General features: G+C 43.1%; 1 protein-coding gene across 2 annotated transcripts in view; it reads right to left on the bottom strand.

The window, feature by feature from the left end:
- LOC139367208 (disks large-associated protein 1-like) overlaps positions 1-16,431 on the bottom strand; it is a 143,879-nt gene that overhangs the window by 5,879 nt on the left and 121,569 nt on the right. For both annotated transcript variants that reach the window (XM_071105398.1, XM_071105400.1), the window contains exons 8-10: positions 4,816-5,240; positions 3,631-3,722; positions 1,385-1,537 (exon numbers count right to left, since the gene is read on the bottom strand). In XM_071105398.1, coding sequence (XP_070961499.1) covers positions 1,385-1,537; positions 3,631-3,722; positions 4,816-5,240 — 670 coding nt within the window. The remainder of the gene's footprint in view (positions 1-1,384; positions 1,538-3,630; positions 3,723-4,815; positions 5,241-16,431) is intronic.

Genomic DNA, 16,431 nt, shown 5'->3' on the forward strand with positions numbered 1-16,431 from the left:
AGTACTCTGATGAAACTGGCTCTGATGAGGACCGCGACAGGAAAGGAAGACCCAGAGTTACCTCCGCTGCAGAGGATAATTTAATTAGAGTTACCAGCCTTAGAAATCTCAGCCCAAATAAATGCTTCACAGAGATCAAGTAACAGACATATCTCAACAATCACTGTTCAGAGGAGACTGCGTGAATCAGGCCTTCATGGTCAAATTGCTGAAAAGTAACCACCACTAAAGGACACCAATAAGAAGAACAGATTTGTTTGGGCCAAGAAACACGAGCAATGGACATTAAACCGGTGGAAATCTGTCCTTTGGTCTGTTGAGTCCAAATTTTAGATTTTTGGTTCCAACCGCCATGTCTTTGTGAGATGCAGAGTAGGTGAACAGGTGATCTCCACATGTGTGGTTCCCACCGTGAAGCATGGAGGAGGAGGTCTGATGGTGTGGGTGCTTCGCCGGTGACACTGCCTGTGATTTATTTCGAATTCAAGGCACACTTAACCAACATGGCTACCACAGCATTCTGCAGCGATACGCCATCCCATCTGGTTTGCGCTTAGTGGGACTATCATTTGTTTTTCAACAGAACAATTACCCAACACACCTCCAGGCTGTGCATGGGCTATTTGACCAAGAAGGAGAGTGATGGAGGACTGCATCAGATGACCTGGCTTCCACAATCAACCTGACCTCAACCCAATTGAGATGGTTTGGGATGAGTTGGACCGCAGAGTGAAGGAAAAGTAGCCAACAAGTGCTCAGCATATGTGGGAACTCCTTCAAGACTGTTGGAAAAGCATTCCAGGTGAAGCTGGTTGAGCGAATGCCAATAGTGTGCAAAGCTGTCATCAAGGCAAGGGGTAGTAGCTACATTGAAGAATCTAACATATATTTTGATTCATTTAACACTTTTTTGGTTACTACATGATTCCAAATGTGTTATTTCATAGTTTTGATGTCTTCACTATTATTCTAAAATGTAGAAAAGAGTACAAATAAATACTTGTAAATGTCATATTTCAGTAAATAAAATGCAAATAAATGAGCAAAGATTTCTAAAAAACATTTTTTTTTCTTTGTCATTATGGGGTATTCTGTGTAGATAGATGAGGAAAACATTATTTAATCCATTTTAGAATAAGGCTGTAACGTAACAAAATGTGAAAAAAGTCAAGGGGTCTGAATACTTTACGAATGCTGGTGGACAGAAATGCAAAAAAGTTAGCATTTGGAGACAGTGGCCAGATAAACAAAACCAATGCATGGATTACTCTCACACGTTGCTTATAGATTGCTTACAGTATAACCAATATGCCATTTAGTAATTTGGGTGAACCAACCCTTTTTGGTGGATCTGGTCTATAGGGTCCACTACATTGAGTGATACCTTTATCTCTGGGGGGTCCAGGGGTTTCCAGTTGTTGGCTTTGATTTGGTGGAGCTCATCAAATTTCAGGCTGATGTTCTCGATGGACAGCTGCAGCATGTCCCAGAAGCCTGCTAGGTCCTGGGAACTGGGCCTCGGGTGGGAATTGGGGTTCTGATACACACAGAGAGTTTCAGTATAGAGTTTAGAGTTTGGACAATGAGGTTCTTGCCTTTACATGGCACGACATAATTCTATGGCAGCCATGTTGGCTCCTCATATTCGGGCCGTTCTTGAATTGTGGTGGCATTTGCGTCCCTCGCCTTTGTAACCATGACAAACACTCAAATGAATTACAGTCACACAACATGTTTCGCTATATATTGAACTGTTTATCAATGATAAACATAATGCAAGTAAGTCATTTATACTGAAAAACTTTGTTTATGCATTGTTTAAAGTACTTAGGGTAAGCAAATTGGCTTGTCCCAGGAGGGATGTGTAGAGTAAAGTGACATGTTTTGGGGAGGTAAAATATAAATGGAGGTAACTAACATTGTGAGGAAAATGATTCCCATGTTGCGTTTATATTTCCACACTATGAGGTTGGAATGATACTATGAAATAGTGAAAATTATGATAAAGCCCTTTTAGTGCCTGTTTTAGTTGGATGGCGTTTTGGAGGTAAATAGACCAATAAAAAAGAAGAGGTTCAAAAATCTCTGCCAATTACAGCTACCCAGCTAGCACATTTGGTTCCTTGAAATTTGTTATTTTTACAATAGTTGTGGGAACAAAGCCATACTGTTAGTTTCCTGACTGGGGAAACTGAAAATGTTTTTAATTTGTTTTGTCTGTTCTGTGAACATACCTTTTTAGGTTGCAGGGAGGTTCTTAACTCTGCTTCCTTGAAAGTTTCCCTGGGAGGTTTTATTAACGCTCTTAGAACTAAAATGATAGGTTATTTGGATGTTTTAGAATAACCTCCTTCACTGAATGTTTCAATAAGACTTTTAATAACACAGATAATCCAAAATAAGCTAACTTTTTTGAACTCCAAACACAGATAGGACACATGGAAATTCATTTCCTTAGTTAATTAATCATGTGAACACACACTTTTTTAAAAATTGTGACATGGCGTCAGTGAGATTTGAACTTATGATCTTTGGTTCTCTATACATTGAATTAGTCTACCGCAGCACCAGGATGGGAAAGCGAAAGGGAGATACCTAGTCAGTTGTTCAACTGAATGCATTCAACTGAAATGTGTCTTCCGCATTTAACCCAACCCCTCTGAATCAGAGAGGTGCGGGGGGCTGCCTTAATCGAGCTAGCATTCCATGTTTGTTTTTTTACGCGTGCAAAGCTATTTATTTTAGTCTATTCAAACAGACCGCATTTCAAAAGGAAACTCATTAAGATCAGGTGTGGCCAATTAGTGGGCACGGCCGACACACTTGAACACCACTGGCGTACCACACACCCCCGCAAAAAAAAATACCTGTAAATGATTGATGACCTTAGATATGAGCATTTGTGGCATCCATTTCACAGAATCCTAATTTTTACGTTTACTTACAAAATATCATTGGTGTTACTATTCCTACTTGTGGCACAATGTTATCATAATGATACAAATTATTTACAGTAATTAAGCTACCATATTAGTTGACTTAGAATGGGAAGATGCACCCAGATCCATATAAATAAATACAAATCAAGAATTATTTTCCAAAATGCTATGCCCAAATGACATTGCAATTCAAGAACGACCCATTTACCAAAAGCACTTCATGGAATTTTCAGATTTTTAAACAATGCTATGTAACTGAATGTAGAGAACAAAAACAAGATTTCCAAATACTGATGAATGAATACATGGAATGCTCAAAGGCTCTGACATGGCATCCATTCTAAAAGTTGTCTGAACTCTCTGAACATATGGCTTTGCACAGGACTGTGTTGGACTTGGAACCATTCCAATTTTCCTATCAGTATGTCATCAGCATACTAGTCTGGGACTATTTCACCTTGTCCCTCCACACTTCAAAGTTATTATGCTTTGAGTGGTGAGTGGTGATAGACTAGACTACTATCCAGCTAGAATTTGCATGCATAGCAGTGTTTGGCCTGACACAGTGTCAATTATAAGCTTGTATAGATCATCACATTATGTGACAGTTGGCTCTGATGGGCCTGCTGACACAGTAGACTAACTCTGCAGTGTGTGCGTGTGTGTGTGTGTGTGTGTGTGTGTTACATACCTGATTATCCTTACACAGCTCCCGAAACTGCTGGAACTTCTGAGACATAAGCAGCTGGGCACTCCCTATTGCACTGCGGATCTTCCCCAGTACTGCGGAAACACACACACACACAGACTTTGCCTTTGATGAGTGCAAGGCTATAAATATGTGGAGAGAGGGAACTGGGAACCTAAACTGTGAATTCTGATGAGAAGGGGAATGTTTATCCTGCACACCAAATAAACATACCTCCTAACATGACATTGAGTTGGGGATGTAGAAAACCAGCCTCCTGTCTCAATACGCAACCTCGAATTAGGGGGAAAATACACTGCAGAATCACTAGTCAAGGGCTGCCCAGCAGACAGTCGAGCTCACCTACTGTAACAATGTGTTCTCTCCATCGGAAATAATGCATTAGCAGTAAAGGAAGAAATAAGTTATGTCACTAGGGACAAATCTAAGGAGTAGTATTCAAGCCGAATAAAGTCTACCACATTGTGCCCATGTGTCCCAAATGACACCCTAATCCCTATTTAGTGCATTACTTTTGACCAGAGCCCAGTGGGGCCTATATTGGAAATAGGATGCCATTTGGGATGCAGAGAGTGTCAGTGTGGCACTGATAGTGTGGAGCTATGGAGCTGGCAGCAGGCTTGAGGAGCTTATTAAGTGAGTTTGAGCATGAAAACCCCCATTGAGCATTGCTGTGAGAGGTCATTATACTGTTTATCTACAGGACAGATGTATGGCTGGACCCGTCCAGCAGCTAGCTCCCTATTGATGACTATGTCTGCAGAGGAGATAGCAGGCAACAAGCAGGCATTGTTGCTCTGCTGCTATGAATGCCATGGCAGTGTCTTTCAAATGGCACAATAGTTCCTATGTAGTGCACTACTTTTGACCAGAGCCCTATCGAGCCCTATCTGGAGATATAGGGTGCCATTTTGGGACTCAGACAATTTCCCTCGGTCTATTTGACACAGGGAAGGATGGGGGAAAAACAGAGATACAAAGAGAGGGAAAACAACTTATATGGCCTTCAAGTCAACATCACCCAAAAATATGAAGCGAGAGAGAGAGAAGTGATTCTACTGACTCATTACCCCTAATGCACCGCTTTTGCTCCCGTTCGCACATATTCAGCTCCATATCCATGGGTTGATGTTATTTATGTACATGCACGTGTGTTGTCCCACTCACTCTCCTCCGGCAGCTCGTTCTCCATCTCGTCCTGCTCCATCTGCCGGCACCAGCCCTCCATGCGCTCCATCTCAGCCTGAAGAAGCTTCAGGAACCACCTCCCGTCCCTGGAACACATCAACCCCCGTCCCCCCACCACCACCTCCATGGGGTCTTCCACCTGGTCCATCCAGGGGTCTGGTGGGGGCAGGATGGATGGGTCCAAACCCACCTCGCCGTACTCCTCCACTGTCAGGGCGTGGTAGTGGTTGCCTGAGCCCTGGATGGAGACGGTAGAGGTGGCGGCGTCCCGGGAGTACTGGCGGGGCATGGTGGCCGAGTGGCGTATCACCATCTCTGGGGCGTTGACGGGACAGTAGTCAGGGTCGTCTAGGTCGGCTTGGACCGCCGTGGTCACACTGTTGGACCTGGTCATCCTGCGGTAACTGGAAAGAGAACCACAGATTAGAGATCAGAGTTAGTGGATGTGGGGTTAATAGAAGACATGCGGGCTTAGTATATCAACACAGATCCCAGATCAGATCGGACAGGTGTGGGGTGTTTGGGAGGGGTGTCATGGGGGCGTTTGGTCACCTGGCTGATTCAGAAGCGATGGAGCGTGGCCTCATCAGTCACCGTGCCCTGCTGTAGGGCTAAGTCTTAGAGATAACATACACCCACCCTCAGGGCCCTGCTGTACAGCTTGGGGTGCAACTTTGATTTAGCCTGAGAGGCTTTGTGCCCCTGTAAGACTCCTCTTGCCAAGTCTCGCAGAGCAAAGTGCCAACACACAGCCACAAAGTCACACACTTGCACACAGATAACATCTTTCCAAAATACACAGATGGGCGGGCACGCGCGCGCGCGCACACACACACACACACACACACACACACACACACACACACACACACTGCTAGAGAGAAGTGCCAACTAAATGTACAATTAGTGGACAGCCAGCAACCAGAGGACACCAGCAGACTACAACAGGATACAAGATAAACAGATAAATGACAGAAAATCATTCACATGCTCTCTCTCACACGCCATTTTTTACTACAGTTTACTATAAAATACTATAATACTTACTATAGAATTCTGTAGTAAACTGTTGTATACTGTAGAATACTATACTACACCCTGTTGTATCCCTCGATCATGTGTACTACTTAGTATAGAATGTTGTAGTATACTGTAGTAAATAACAACTTTTCAAAATATGCACACGGACGCACGCACGCACACGCGGCTTGCCAGAGGAGGGGAGTGTTAGAGAGAGAGGTACCAACTGAATGCACAATGAGTGGACAGACAGCAGCCAAGGACACCAGCAGACTACAACAGGATGCAAGATAAACACTAACACTAAACACTGTAGGGCAGTCGAATTCCACGTGTAGTAGGCCTGATTACTGGTCTGCACATGCTCTGGGTACACGGCTAGGGATGACGTCTGGGCCGGCAGCCTTGCGAGGGTTAACCCGCTTACTCACGTCGGCCGTGGAGAAGGAGAGCCTATAGTCCTTTGTAGCGGGCCGCGTCGGTGGCATTGTGTTATCCTCAAAGCGGGCGAAGAAGGTGTTTAGTAAGTACGGAAGCACAAGATGTCGGTGTCCGCGACGTGGCTGGTTTTCCCTTTGTAGTCCGTGATTGTCTGTAGACCCTGCCACATACGTCTTGTGTCTTAGCCGTTGAATTGCGACTTTGTCTCTGTACTGACGTTTTGCCTGTTTGATTGCCTTACAGCGGGAATAGCAACACTGCTGGTATTCGGACATGTTCCCAGTCACCTTGCCATGGTTAAATGCGGTGGTTCGTGCTTTAAGTTTTGCACGAATGCTGCCATCTATCCACAGTGTCTGGTTTGGGTAGGTTTTAATAGTCACAGCAGGTACCATATTTCCTATACACTTCCTGATAAACTCAGTCACCGTATTCGTGTATTCGTCAATGTTATTCTCAGAGGCTACCCGGAACATATCCCAGTCTGCATGATTAAAACAATCTTGAAGCATGGATTCCGTTTGCTCAGACCAGCTTGAATAGACCTTAGCACGGGTACTTCATGTTTGAGTTTCTGCCTACAGTACCGTGCAAAAGTATTCACCCCCTTGGCGTTTTTCCTATTTTGTTTCATTACAAGCTGTTTTAAAATGATTTTTATTTAGATTTCAAGTAATGAACATACACAAAATAGTCCAAATTGGAGAAGTGAAATTAACAAAATTACTTTTTTTGTGGGGCTTCCCGGGTGGCGCAGTGGTTAAGGGCACTGTACTGCAGTGCCAGCTGTGCCACCGGAGACCCTATGTTCGCGCCCAGGCTCTGTCGTAACCGGCCGCGACCGGGAGGTCCGTGGGGAGACGCACAATTGGCCTAGCGTCGTCCGGGTTAGGGAGGGGTTGGCACCAGCGACTCCTGTGGCGGGCCGGGCGCAGTGCGCGCTAACCAAGGTTGCCAGGTGCACGGTGTTTCCTCCGACACATTGGTGCGGCTGGCTTCCGGGTTGGATGCACGCTGTGTTAAGAAGCAGTGCGGCTTGGTTGGGTTGTGTATCGGAGGATGCATGACTTTCAACCTTCGTCTCTCCCGAGCCCGTACGGGAGTTGTAGCGATGAGACAAGATAGTAGCTACTAAACAATGGATACCACGAAATTGGGGAGAAAAAGGGGTAAAATAAATAACAAAACACAAAAAAACGTAAAAGTGGTGCATACATAATGGGGCAAAAAAGTATTTAGTCAGCCACCAATTGTGCAAGTTCTCCCACTTAAAAAGATGAGGGAGGCCTGTAATTTTCATCATAGAACCACACGGGGGGACCTAGTGAATGACCTGCAGAGAGCTGGGACAAAAGTAACAAAGCCTACCATCAGTAACACACTACGCCGCCAGGGACTCAAATCCTGCAGTGCCAGACATGTCCCCCTGCTTAAGCCAGTATATGTCCAGGCCCGTCTGAAGTTTGCTAGAGAGCATTTAGATGCTGAAGAAGAAGAAGATTGGGAGAATGTCATATGGTCAGATGAAACCAAAATATAACTTTTTGGTAAAAACTCAACTCGTCGTGTTTGGAGGACAAAGAATGCTGAGTGCATAAATGAACACCATACCTACTGTGAAGCATGGGGGTGGAAACATCATGCTTTGGGGCTGTTTTTCTGCAAAGGGACCAGGACGACTGATCCGTGTAAAGGAAAGAATGAATGGGGCCATGTATCGTGAGATTTTGAGTGAAAACCTCCTTCCATCAGCAAGGGCATTGAAGATGAAACGTGGCTGGATCTTTCAGCATGACAATGATCCCAAACACACCGCTCGGGCAACGAAGGAGTGGCTTCGTAAGAAGCATTTCAAGGTCCTGGAGTGGCCTAGCCAGTCTCCAGATCTCAACCCCATAGAAAATCTTTGGAGGGAGTTGAAAGTCTGTGTTGCCCAGCAACAGCCCCAAAACATCACTGCTCTAGAGGAAATATGCATGGAGGAATGGGCAAAAATACCAGCAACAGCGTGTGAAAACCTTGTGAAGACTTACAGAAAACGTTTGACCTCTGGCATTGCCAACAAAGGGTATATAACAAAGTATTGAGATAAACTTTTGTTATTGACCAAATACTTATTTTCCACCATAATTTGCAAATAAATTCATAAAAAATCCTACAATGTGATTTTCAGGATTTTTTTTCTCATTTTGACCGTCATAGTTGAAGTGTACCTATGATGGAAATGACAGGCCTCTCTCATCTTTTTAAGTGGGAGAACTTGCACAATTGGTGGCTGACTAAATACTTTTTTGCCCCACTGTATGTATTCACCCCCTTTGCTAAGAAGCCCCTTGTGCAACCAATTACCTTCAGAAGTCACATAATTAAGTCCACCTGTTTGCAATCTAAGTGTCATATGATCTCAGTATAAATACACCTGTTCTGAAAGGCTCCAGAGTCTGCAACACCACTAAGCAATGGGCACCACCAAGCAAGACCAATGAGACCAAGGAGCTCTCCAGACAGGTCAGGGACAAAGTTGTGGAGAATTACAGATGAGGGTTGGCTTATAAAAAAATATCAGAAACTTCCCACAGAGCACAATTATATCCATTATTAAAAAAGGAAAGAATTTGACACCACAGCAAACCTGCCAAGAGAAGGCCGCCCAACTAAAACTCACAGACCAGGCAAGGAGGGCTTTAATCAGAGAGGCACCAAAGATAACCCTGAAGGAGCCGCAAAGCTTCACAGCAGAGATTGGAGTATCTGTCCATAGGACCACTTTAAGCCGTACACTCCACAGAGCTGGGCTTTACAAAAGAGTGGCCAGAAAAAAGCCATTGTTTAAAGAAAAAAATAAGCAAACCAAATAAGTTTGGTGTTCGCCAAAAGGCATGTGGGAGACTCCCCAAACATATTGAAGAAGGTACTCTGGTCAGATGAGGCTAAAATTTTGCTTTTTGACCATCAAGGAAAACGCTATGTCTGGTGAAACCCCAACACCTCTCATCACCCCAAGAACACGATCCCCACAGTGAAGCATGGTGGCAGCATCAGGCTGTTTGGATGTTTTTCATCGGCAGGGACTGGGAAACTGGTCAGAATTCAAGGACTGATGGATGGCGCTAAATACAGTGAAATTCTTGAGGGAAACCTGTTTCAGTCTTCCACAGATTTGAGACTGGGACTGAGTTTCACCTTCCAGCAGGATAATGACCCTAAGCATACTGCTAAAACAACACTCGAGTGGTTTAAGGGGAAACATTTAAATGTCTTGGAATGGCCTAGTCAAAGCCCAGACCTCAATCGAATTGAGAATCTGTGGTATGACTTAAAGATTGCTGTACACCAGGGGAACCCATCCAACTTGAAGGAGCTGGAGCAGTATTGCCTTGAAGAATGGGCAAAAATCCCTGTGGCTAGATGTGCCAAGCTTATAGAGATATACCCCAAGACACTTGCAGCTGTAATTGCTGCAAAAGATGGCTCTACAAAGTATTGTCTTTGGGGGGGGGTGTATAGTTATGCACACTCAAATGTTCTGTTTTTTTGTCTTATTTCTTGTTTGTTTCACAATAAAAAAAGAAATTGCATCTTCAAAGTGGCATGTTGTTTAAATCAAATGATACACACCCCCCAAACATCTATTTTAATTCCAGGTTGTAATGCAACATCATAGGAAAAATGCCAAGTGGCTGAATACTTTCGGAAGCCACTGTATAGGAAGGGCGGAAAAAAATGGAGTTGTGATCAGATTTGCCGAAGGGAGGACGGGGAAGGTCCTTGTAGGCATTTAAAAAATTGAGTAGCAGTGGTCCAATGTTTTACCAGCACGAGTACTACAGTCGATGTGCTGGGAGAACTTTGTAGTGTTTTCCTCAAATTTGCTGTTAAAATCCCCAGCTACAATAAATGCAGCCTCAGAATATATGGTTTCCAATTTGCATAAAATTCATTATAGTTCTTTGAGGGCCGTCGTGATATCAGCTTGAGGGGGAATATACACGGCTGTGACTATAACCGAAGAGAATTCTCTTGGGAGGCAATACGGTCGGCATTTGATTGTGAGGTATTCTAGGTCGGGTGAACGAAAGGACTTGAGTTTCTGTATGTTATCACAATCACACCATGAGTAGTTAATCATGAAACATACACCATCGCCCTTTTCCTTTCTGGAGAGATCTTTATTCCTGTCAACGCAATGAACTAAGAACCTAACTGGCTGCACGGACTCAGACAGTATATCCTAACAGAGCCATGTTTCCGTGAAACGTGAGTATGTTACAATCCCTGATATCTCTCTGGAAGGAGAGCCTTGCCCTGAGCTAGTTTCCTTTTTATCCAGAGACTGAACAGTAGCGAGTAATATACTCTGAAGCGGTGGATGGTGTGCATGCCTCCTGAGTTGGACTAGAAGTCCACTCCGAATACCTCTTCTCCGCCGGCGATGTTTTGGAGCAGCCTCTGGAATAAGTATCCAATTTGGGAAAATTGTATTCCTGGTCATAATGCTGGTGGGTTACCGCCGCTGTGATATCCCAAAGTTATTTCCGTCTGTATGTAATTACACAAAAAAAAATCTGGGCAAGTAATGTAAGAAATAACACACCAAAAAACAAAAATTCTGCAAAGTTTTTTAGGAGCCAGAAGCAGAGCTGCCATATCTGTCGGCACCATCTTCATCTTCAAGTGCTTGTCAAATTGTGAATGAGAGACTGATGAAATATGTACAGTCTTCGCAAAAAAAAACTAAACAAAGCAACTTTTTTCAAATCATCATTAGTTGCATCATGCAGCCTTACAAAGTATTAAAATTCAAAACATGTAGCCCAACGTTTGTAGAACAGCTAAAGTTACATTAATAACTCTAAATTTAACATATAGGACTACCTATGTCACGCCCTGGCCATAGAGAGGCTTTTATTTTCTATTTTGGTTAGGCCAGGGTGTGACTAGGGTGGGCAGTCTAGTTTCCTTATTTCTATGTTTTCTATTTCTTTGTGTTTGGCCGGGTGTGGTTCTCAATCAGAGGCAGCTGTCTATCGTTGTCTCTGATTGAGAATCATACTTAGGTAGCCTTTTTCCCACCTGAGTTTGTGGGTAGTTGTTTTCTGTATAGTTTTAGTTACCTTACAGAACTGCTCGTTTCTCACTTTGTTATTTTTGTTCTAGTGTTCAGATTTGAATAAATATCATGAACACGTGCTACGCTTTGGTCCACTCCTTCTTCATCAGACGAGCATTACAACCTATTTCTTTGTTAACCGCATGTGCACACCTCAAATCGCTTGGAGAAATATCCTTTCTATTTTATTCAGCTTTGTTCAATTGTATTCTTCATACTATAAAATAATGGCACGGAATTCTAAGCAAATCTTGTCTGCTAAATGAACAAGTGTAGCCCACAGCCATATGACATAGCCAGATCAGGACCTAACATAAGGACAACTCAGAGTATGCTATCCTGTTAATCTGAGATAGACAACATTTTCTTCATATCATGTCTCTTTAAACCTGTCTAAAATAAATAATGGATTTATTGTGAATGTGTAGGTTATATTTCATGGATTTATTGTGAATGTGTAGGTTATATTTCATGGATTTATTGTGAATGTGTAGGTTATATTTCATGGATTTATTGTGAATGTGTAGGTTATATTTCATGGATTTATTAGATATCTTCTTAATGTAGATGTTCCAAAGGTCTGCATCAGTGGCTTGTAGGCTGTGTGTGGAGCCAGGAGATGCTTAATATGTTTATGTTCATTTCTGTCAATTACAGTGAGACCGGCAATTATTTACTTGACAATCACCGGTTGACAACATTTTGTGACCGCCACAGCCCTGCTGACATGAATGACAGAAAATCATTCTCTCGCTCTCTCTCTCTGACATGACCTGCTCACAGGGTGACACACACACACACAGACCCTGAAGTCGCTCCATCCATCAGCCTCACCCCATCTCTGGCCAGTACCACCTCCTCCACTTCACCCATTTATCTATACCTCCTCTGCTCCATTAATCTCCCTTCTTTCATGAACAGAGAGCAAGAGGGAGAGGAGAAAGAGAGAACAAACACACTCACAGTGGAGGGCTACCAGCGCCTGTGTGTGTGTGTGTGCTCGCAGCTGTTAAAGAGTAACTGTGCTCTGATCAGGTGTGTAGTCATAATGATCTCAGGCTGCTTTATAGCAGCTCCCTCCTAGCAACTTCCTGTCTGTGTCAGGGCAGAGGGGCAAGGCCAAACACAAGCGCGCGCGTGAGAGAGAGAGAGAGGGGGGGGGGGGGGGGGGGTGGAGTAGGGAACGAGATGAGGGAGTGACAGGGACAGAGAAAAAAGAGAGAAGAGAAGAGTGAGAGAAGGAAGCGAGAGAGAGAGCGAGAGGGGTGGAGTAAGGAAAGAGGGAGGAAGGGAGAGTGAGAGAGAGGGTGGCAGTAGGGAAAGAAGACACAAGCAACACAGGTTATTTTTACAGTGCAGTAAGGTGGAGTCCTTCACAGGGCCTTGTAAATTACTTCAGGGGTTAAGGGTGGCCTGCTCTGCTCTGTTGTATTCTACTCTGCTCTGTTCCGCTCCGCTCTGTTGTGCTCGGCTCTGCTCTGCGCTACTCTGTTCTGCTCTACTCTGCTCTGCTCGCCAACTGGGGTAAAAGCTGCTCCAAGACTGGATGACTGTCAGTCTGGATTGTGGCTACAGTGGAACTTGTATATTGTATTGTATTCTTCTCTTAGCTCCTAGTTTGTTCCGGGCTAATTCTGGATAAACCCAATCTCAGTTTTGTGTCAAAACGTAAAATGATTAGCACTAAGAACTGAAACGTATCAGTAGGAGGGATCGCTAGGAGTCCCAGGCATATTAATGGATCCTGCATGTTAAATGTGTATCCCAAATGGCACCTTTTATAGTGCACTACTTTTGACCAGAGCCTTTTGAACAGAGATCTATGGGTCCTGGTCAAAATTGTGCACTATGTAGGGAATAGGGTTCCATTAGAGTCGCAATCCATTTTTCTGTCCCTTTGTCCTCTTTGACAGGACCATAAAGCAGTAGAAGGTCTGACTGGCTCTGACTTTTCAAGGCGGTCAAAGTGGGTTGAGGACAATATGATTTGAAAACTAGGACCACTATTGACTGCAAAGCCAGCTGTGGAAGAAAAAAAATCTAACCTTCACCTACCCCATTTGCTGCCATGAGTTGACCATATGGCATGTGTGGGGTCATGACATAAGTCGGAACATCTCTGTAGAGTAGTTGCTGTTCGAATGAGGATTTGAAGTTAGATTAAAATGGGTAGTGCTGTATTCGGCTGTGTTAAGTACTTCAGTCATTAATATTTTAAAGTATTACTTATTAACCTGTTGAGTGTAGAGGACAGTATTTTGATGTTTGGATGAAAAACGTACCAAAATGAAACTGCCTATTTCTCAGGCCCAGAATCTAGAATATGCATATAGTTGTCAGATTAGGATGGAAAACACTCTAAAGGTTCCAAAACTGTCAAAATATTGTCTGTGAGTATAACAGAACTGATATTGCAGGCGAAAACCTGAGGAAAATCCAACAAGGAAGTGCCTAAGAGAAACTAATCTCCCTGTTCCATTGCATGCCTCCCTCCATTTAAAGGGACAACCAGATTCCTTTCCCTATGGCTTCCACATGGTGTGAACAGTCTTTAGACGTAATTTCAGGCTTTTATTCTGAAAAATGAGGAAGAAGGATCACATCACGTCAATGGATGGCTGGGTGCCAGCAGAGTTTTGCATGCGCAACAGCTTGGAGCATACATTTTCTCTCTCTCTCCTATTGAAAAACTACGGTCCGGTTGAAATATTATCGATTATTTATTGTAAAAACAACCTGAGGATTAATTACAAAAACGTTTGACATGTTTCTACGAACTTTACGGACACTATTTGGAATTTTTGTCTGCCCCGTCGTGACCGCTCGAGCCTGTGGATTTCTGAACAAAACGTGCCAACCAAATGGTGGTTTTTGGATGTAAAAACAATCTTTATCGAACAAAAGGAACATTTATTGTGTAACTGGGAGTCTCGTGAGTGCAAACATCCGAAGATCATCAAAGGTGAGTGATTCATTTTATTGCTTTTCTGACTTTCGTGACCAATCTACTTTGCTGCTAGCTGTTTGTAATGTTTTATCTGCTGAGAGAGATGTCCTAACATAAACTCTTGGATAGCTTTTGCTCTAAAGCTTTTTTTAAATCTGACACGCCAGGTGGATTAACAACAAGCTAAGCTGTGTTTTGCTATATTGCACATATTTTTTTGTAATTTCATTTGAATTTGGCGCTCTGCAATTCAGCGGATGTTGACGAAAATGATCCCGCTAACTGGATGGGTGCGCCAAGAAGTTAAGGAGTTTTTAGAGGTATCTGTACTTTACTATTTATATTTTTGACAACTTGTATTTTTACTCCACTACATTCTTAAAGAGAATAATGTACAGACCCCTTGACTTTTTACACATTTTATAACGTTACACTCTTATTCAGTGATGGAAAACGTACCCAATTGTCATACTTGAGAAAAACTAAAGATACTTTCAAAGAAAATGACTCAAGTAAAAGTCACCCAGTGAAATACTACTTGAGTAAAATTTGGTTTTAAATGTACTTAAGTATAAAAAGTAAAAGTATAAATCATTTCTAATTCCTTATATGAAGCAAACCAGACGGTACCATTTTCTTTTCATTTTTCAATTCACGGATAGTCAGGGGCACACTCCAAAAGCATTTAAAAACAAAGCATGTGTGTTTCGTGAGTCCGCCAGATCAGAGGCAGTAGGGATGACAAGGGATGTTCTCTTGATAAGTGTGTGCATTCACAATTTTCTTGTCCTGCTAAGTATTCAAAATGTAACAAGTACTTTTGGGTGTCAGGGAAATGTATGGAGTAAAATGTACATAATTTTATTTAGGAATGTTGTGAAGTAAAAGTAAAATTAGTCAAAGATATACATGGTAAAGTAAAGAATAGACACTCCAAAAAACAACTTAAGTGGTACTTTAAAGTATTTTTTCTTAAGTACTTAAAACCACTGGCCTTGTTCTAAAATTGATGAAATGAAAAGAAAATCCTCATCAATCTACACACAATACCCCATAATGACAAAGCAAAAACAGTTTTTTAGAATTTTTGCAAATGTATAAAAAATGTATCACATTTACTTAAGTATTCAGACCCTTTAATCAGTACTTTGTTGAAGCACCTTTGGCAGCATTTACAGCCTCGAGTCTTCTTGGGTATGACACTACAAGCTTGGCACACCTGTATTTGGGGAGTTTCTCACATTCATCTCTGCAGAGCATTGCCGCACAGCTATTTTCAGGTCTCTCCAGAGATCGGGTTCAAGTCCAGGCTCTGGCTGGGCCACAAAGACATTTAAAGATGTGTCCCCAAGCCACTCCTGTGTTGTCTTGGCTGTGTGTTTAGGGTTGTTGTCCTGTTAGATGGTGAACCTTCGCCCCAGTCTATGTTCTGAGCGCTCTGGAGCAGGTTTTCATCAAGGATCTCTCTGTATGTTGCTCCGTTAATCTTTCCTTTGATCCTGACTAGTCTCCCAGTCCCTGCCACTGAAAAATATCCCCACAGCATGATGCTGCCACCACCATGCTTCACTGTAGGGATTGTGCCAGGTTTTCTCCAGACGTGACGTTTGGCATTCAGGAAAAAGAGTTCAACCTTGGTTTCATCAGACCAGAGAATGTTGTTTCTCATGGACTAAGAGTCTTTTAGGTGCCTTTTGGCAAACTCCAAGTGGGCTGTTGGCACTCTGTCAGAGTGACCATCGGGTTCTTGGTCACCTCCCTGACCAAGGCCCTTCTCCCTCTATTGCTCAGTTTGGCCGGGCGGCCAGTTCTAGGAAAAGTTTTGGTGGTTCCAAAATTCTTTCATTTAAGAATGATGGAGGCCACTGTGTTCTTTGGGACCTTCAATGCTGCAGAATTTATTGTATCCTTCCCCAGATCTGTGCCTCGACACAATACTGTCTCTGAGCTCTATGGACAATTCCTTCCACCTCAATGCTCGGTTGTTGATCTGACATGCACTGTCAACTGTGGGACCTTATATAGACAGGTGTGTGCCTTTCCAAATGTACAAGTACATGTACAATCAATTTAATTC

This window comes from Oncorhynchus clarkii, chromosome 15, assembly GCF_045791955.1.
Source record: "Oncorhynchus clarkii lewisi isolate Uvic-CL-2024 chromosome 15, UVic_Ocla_1.0, whole genome shotgun sequence".
NCBI lineage: Eukaryota > Metazoa > Chordata > Actinopteri > Salmoniformes > Salmonidae > Oncorhynchus > Oncorhynchus clarkii.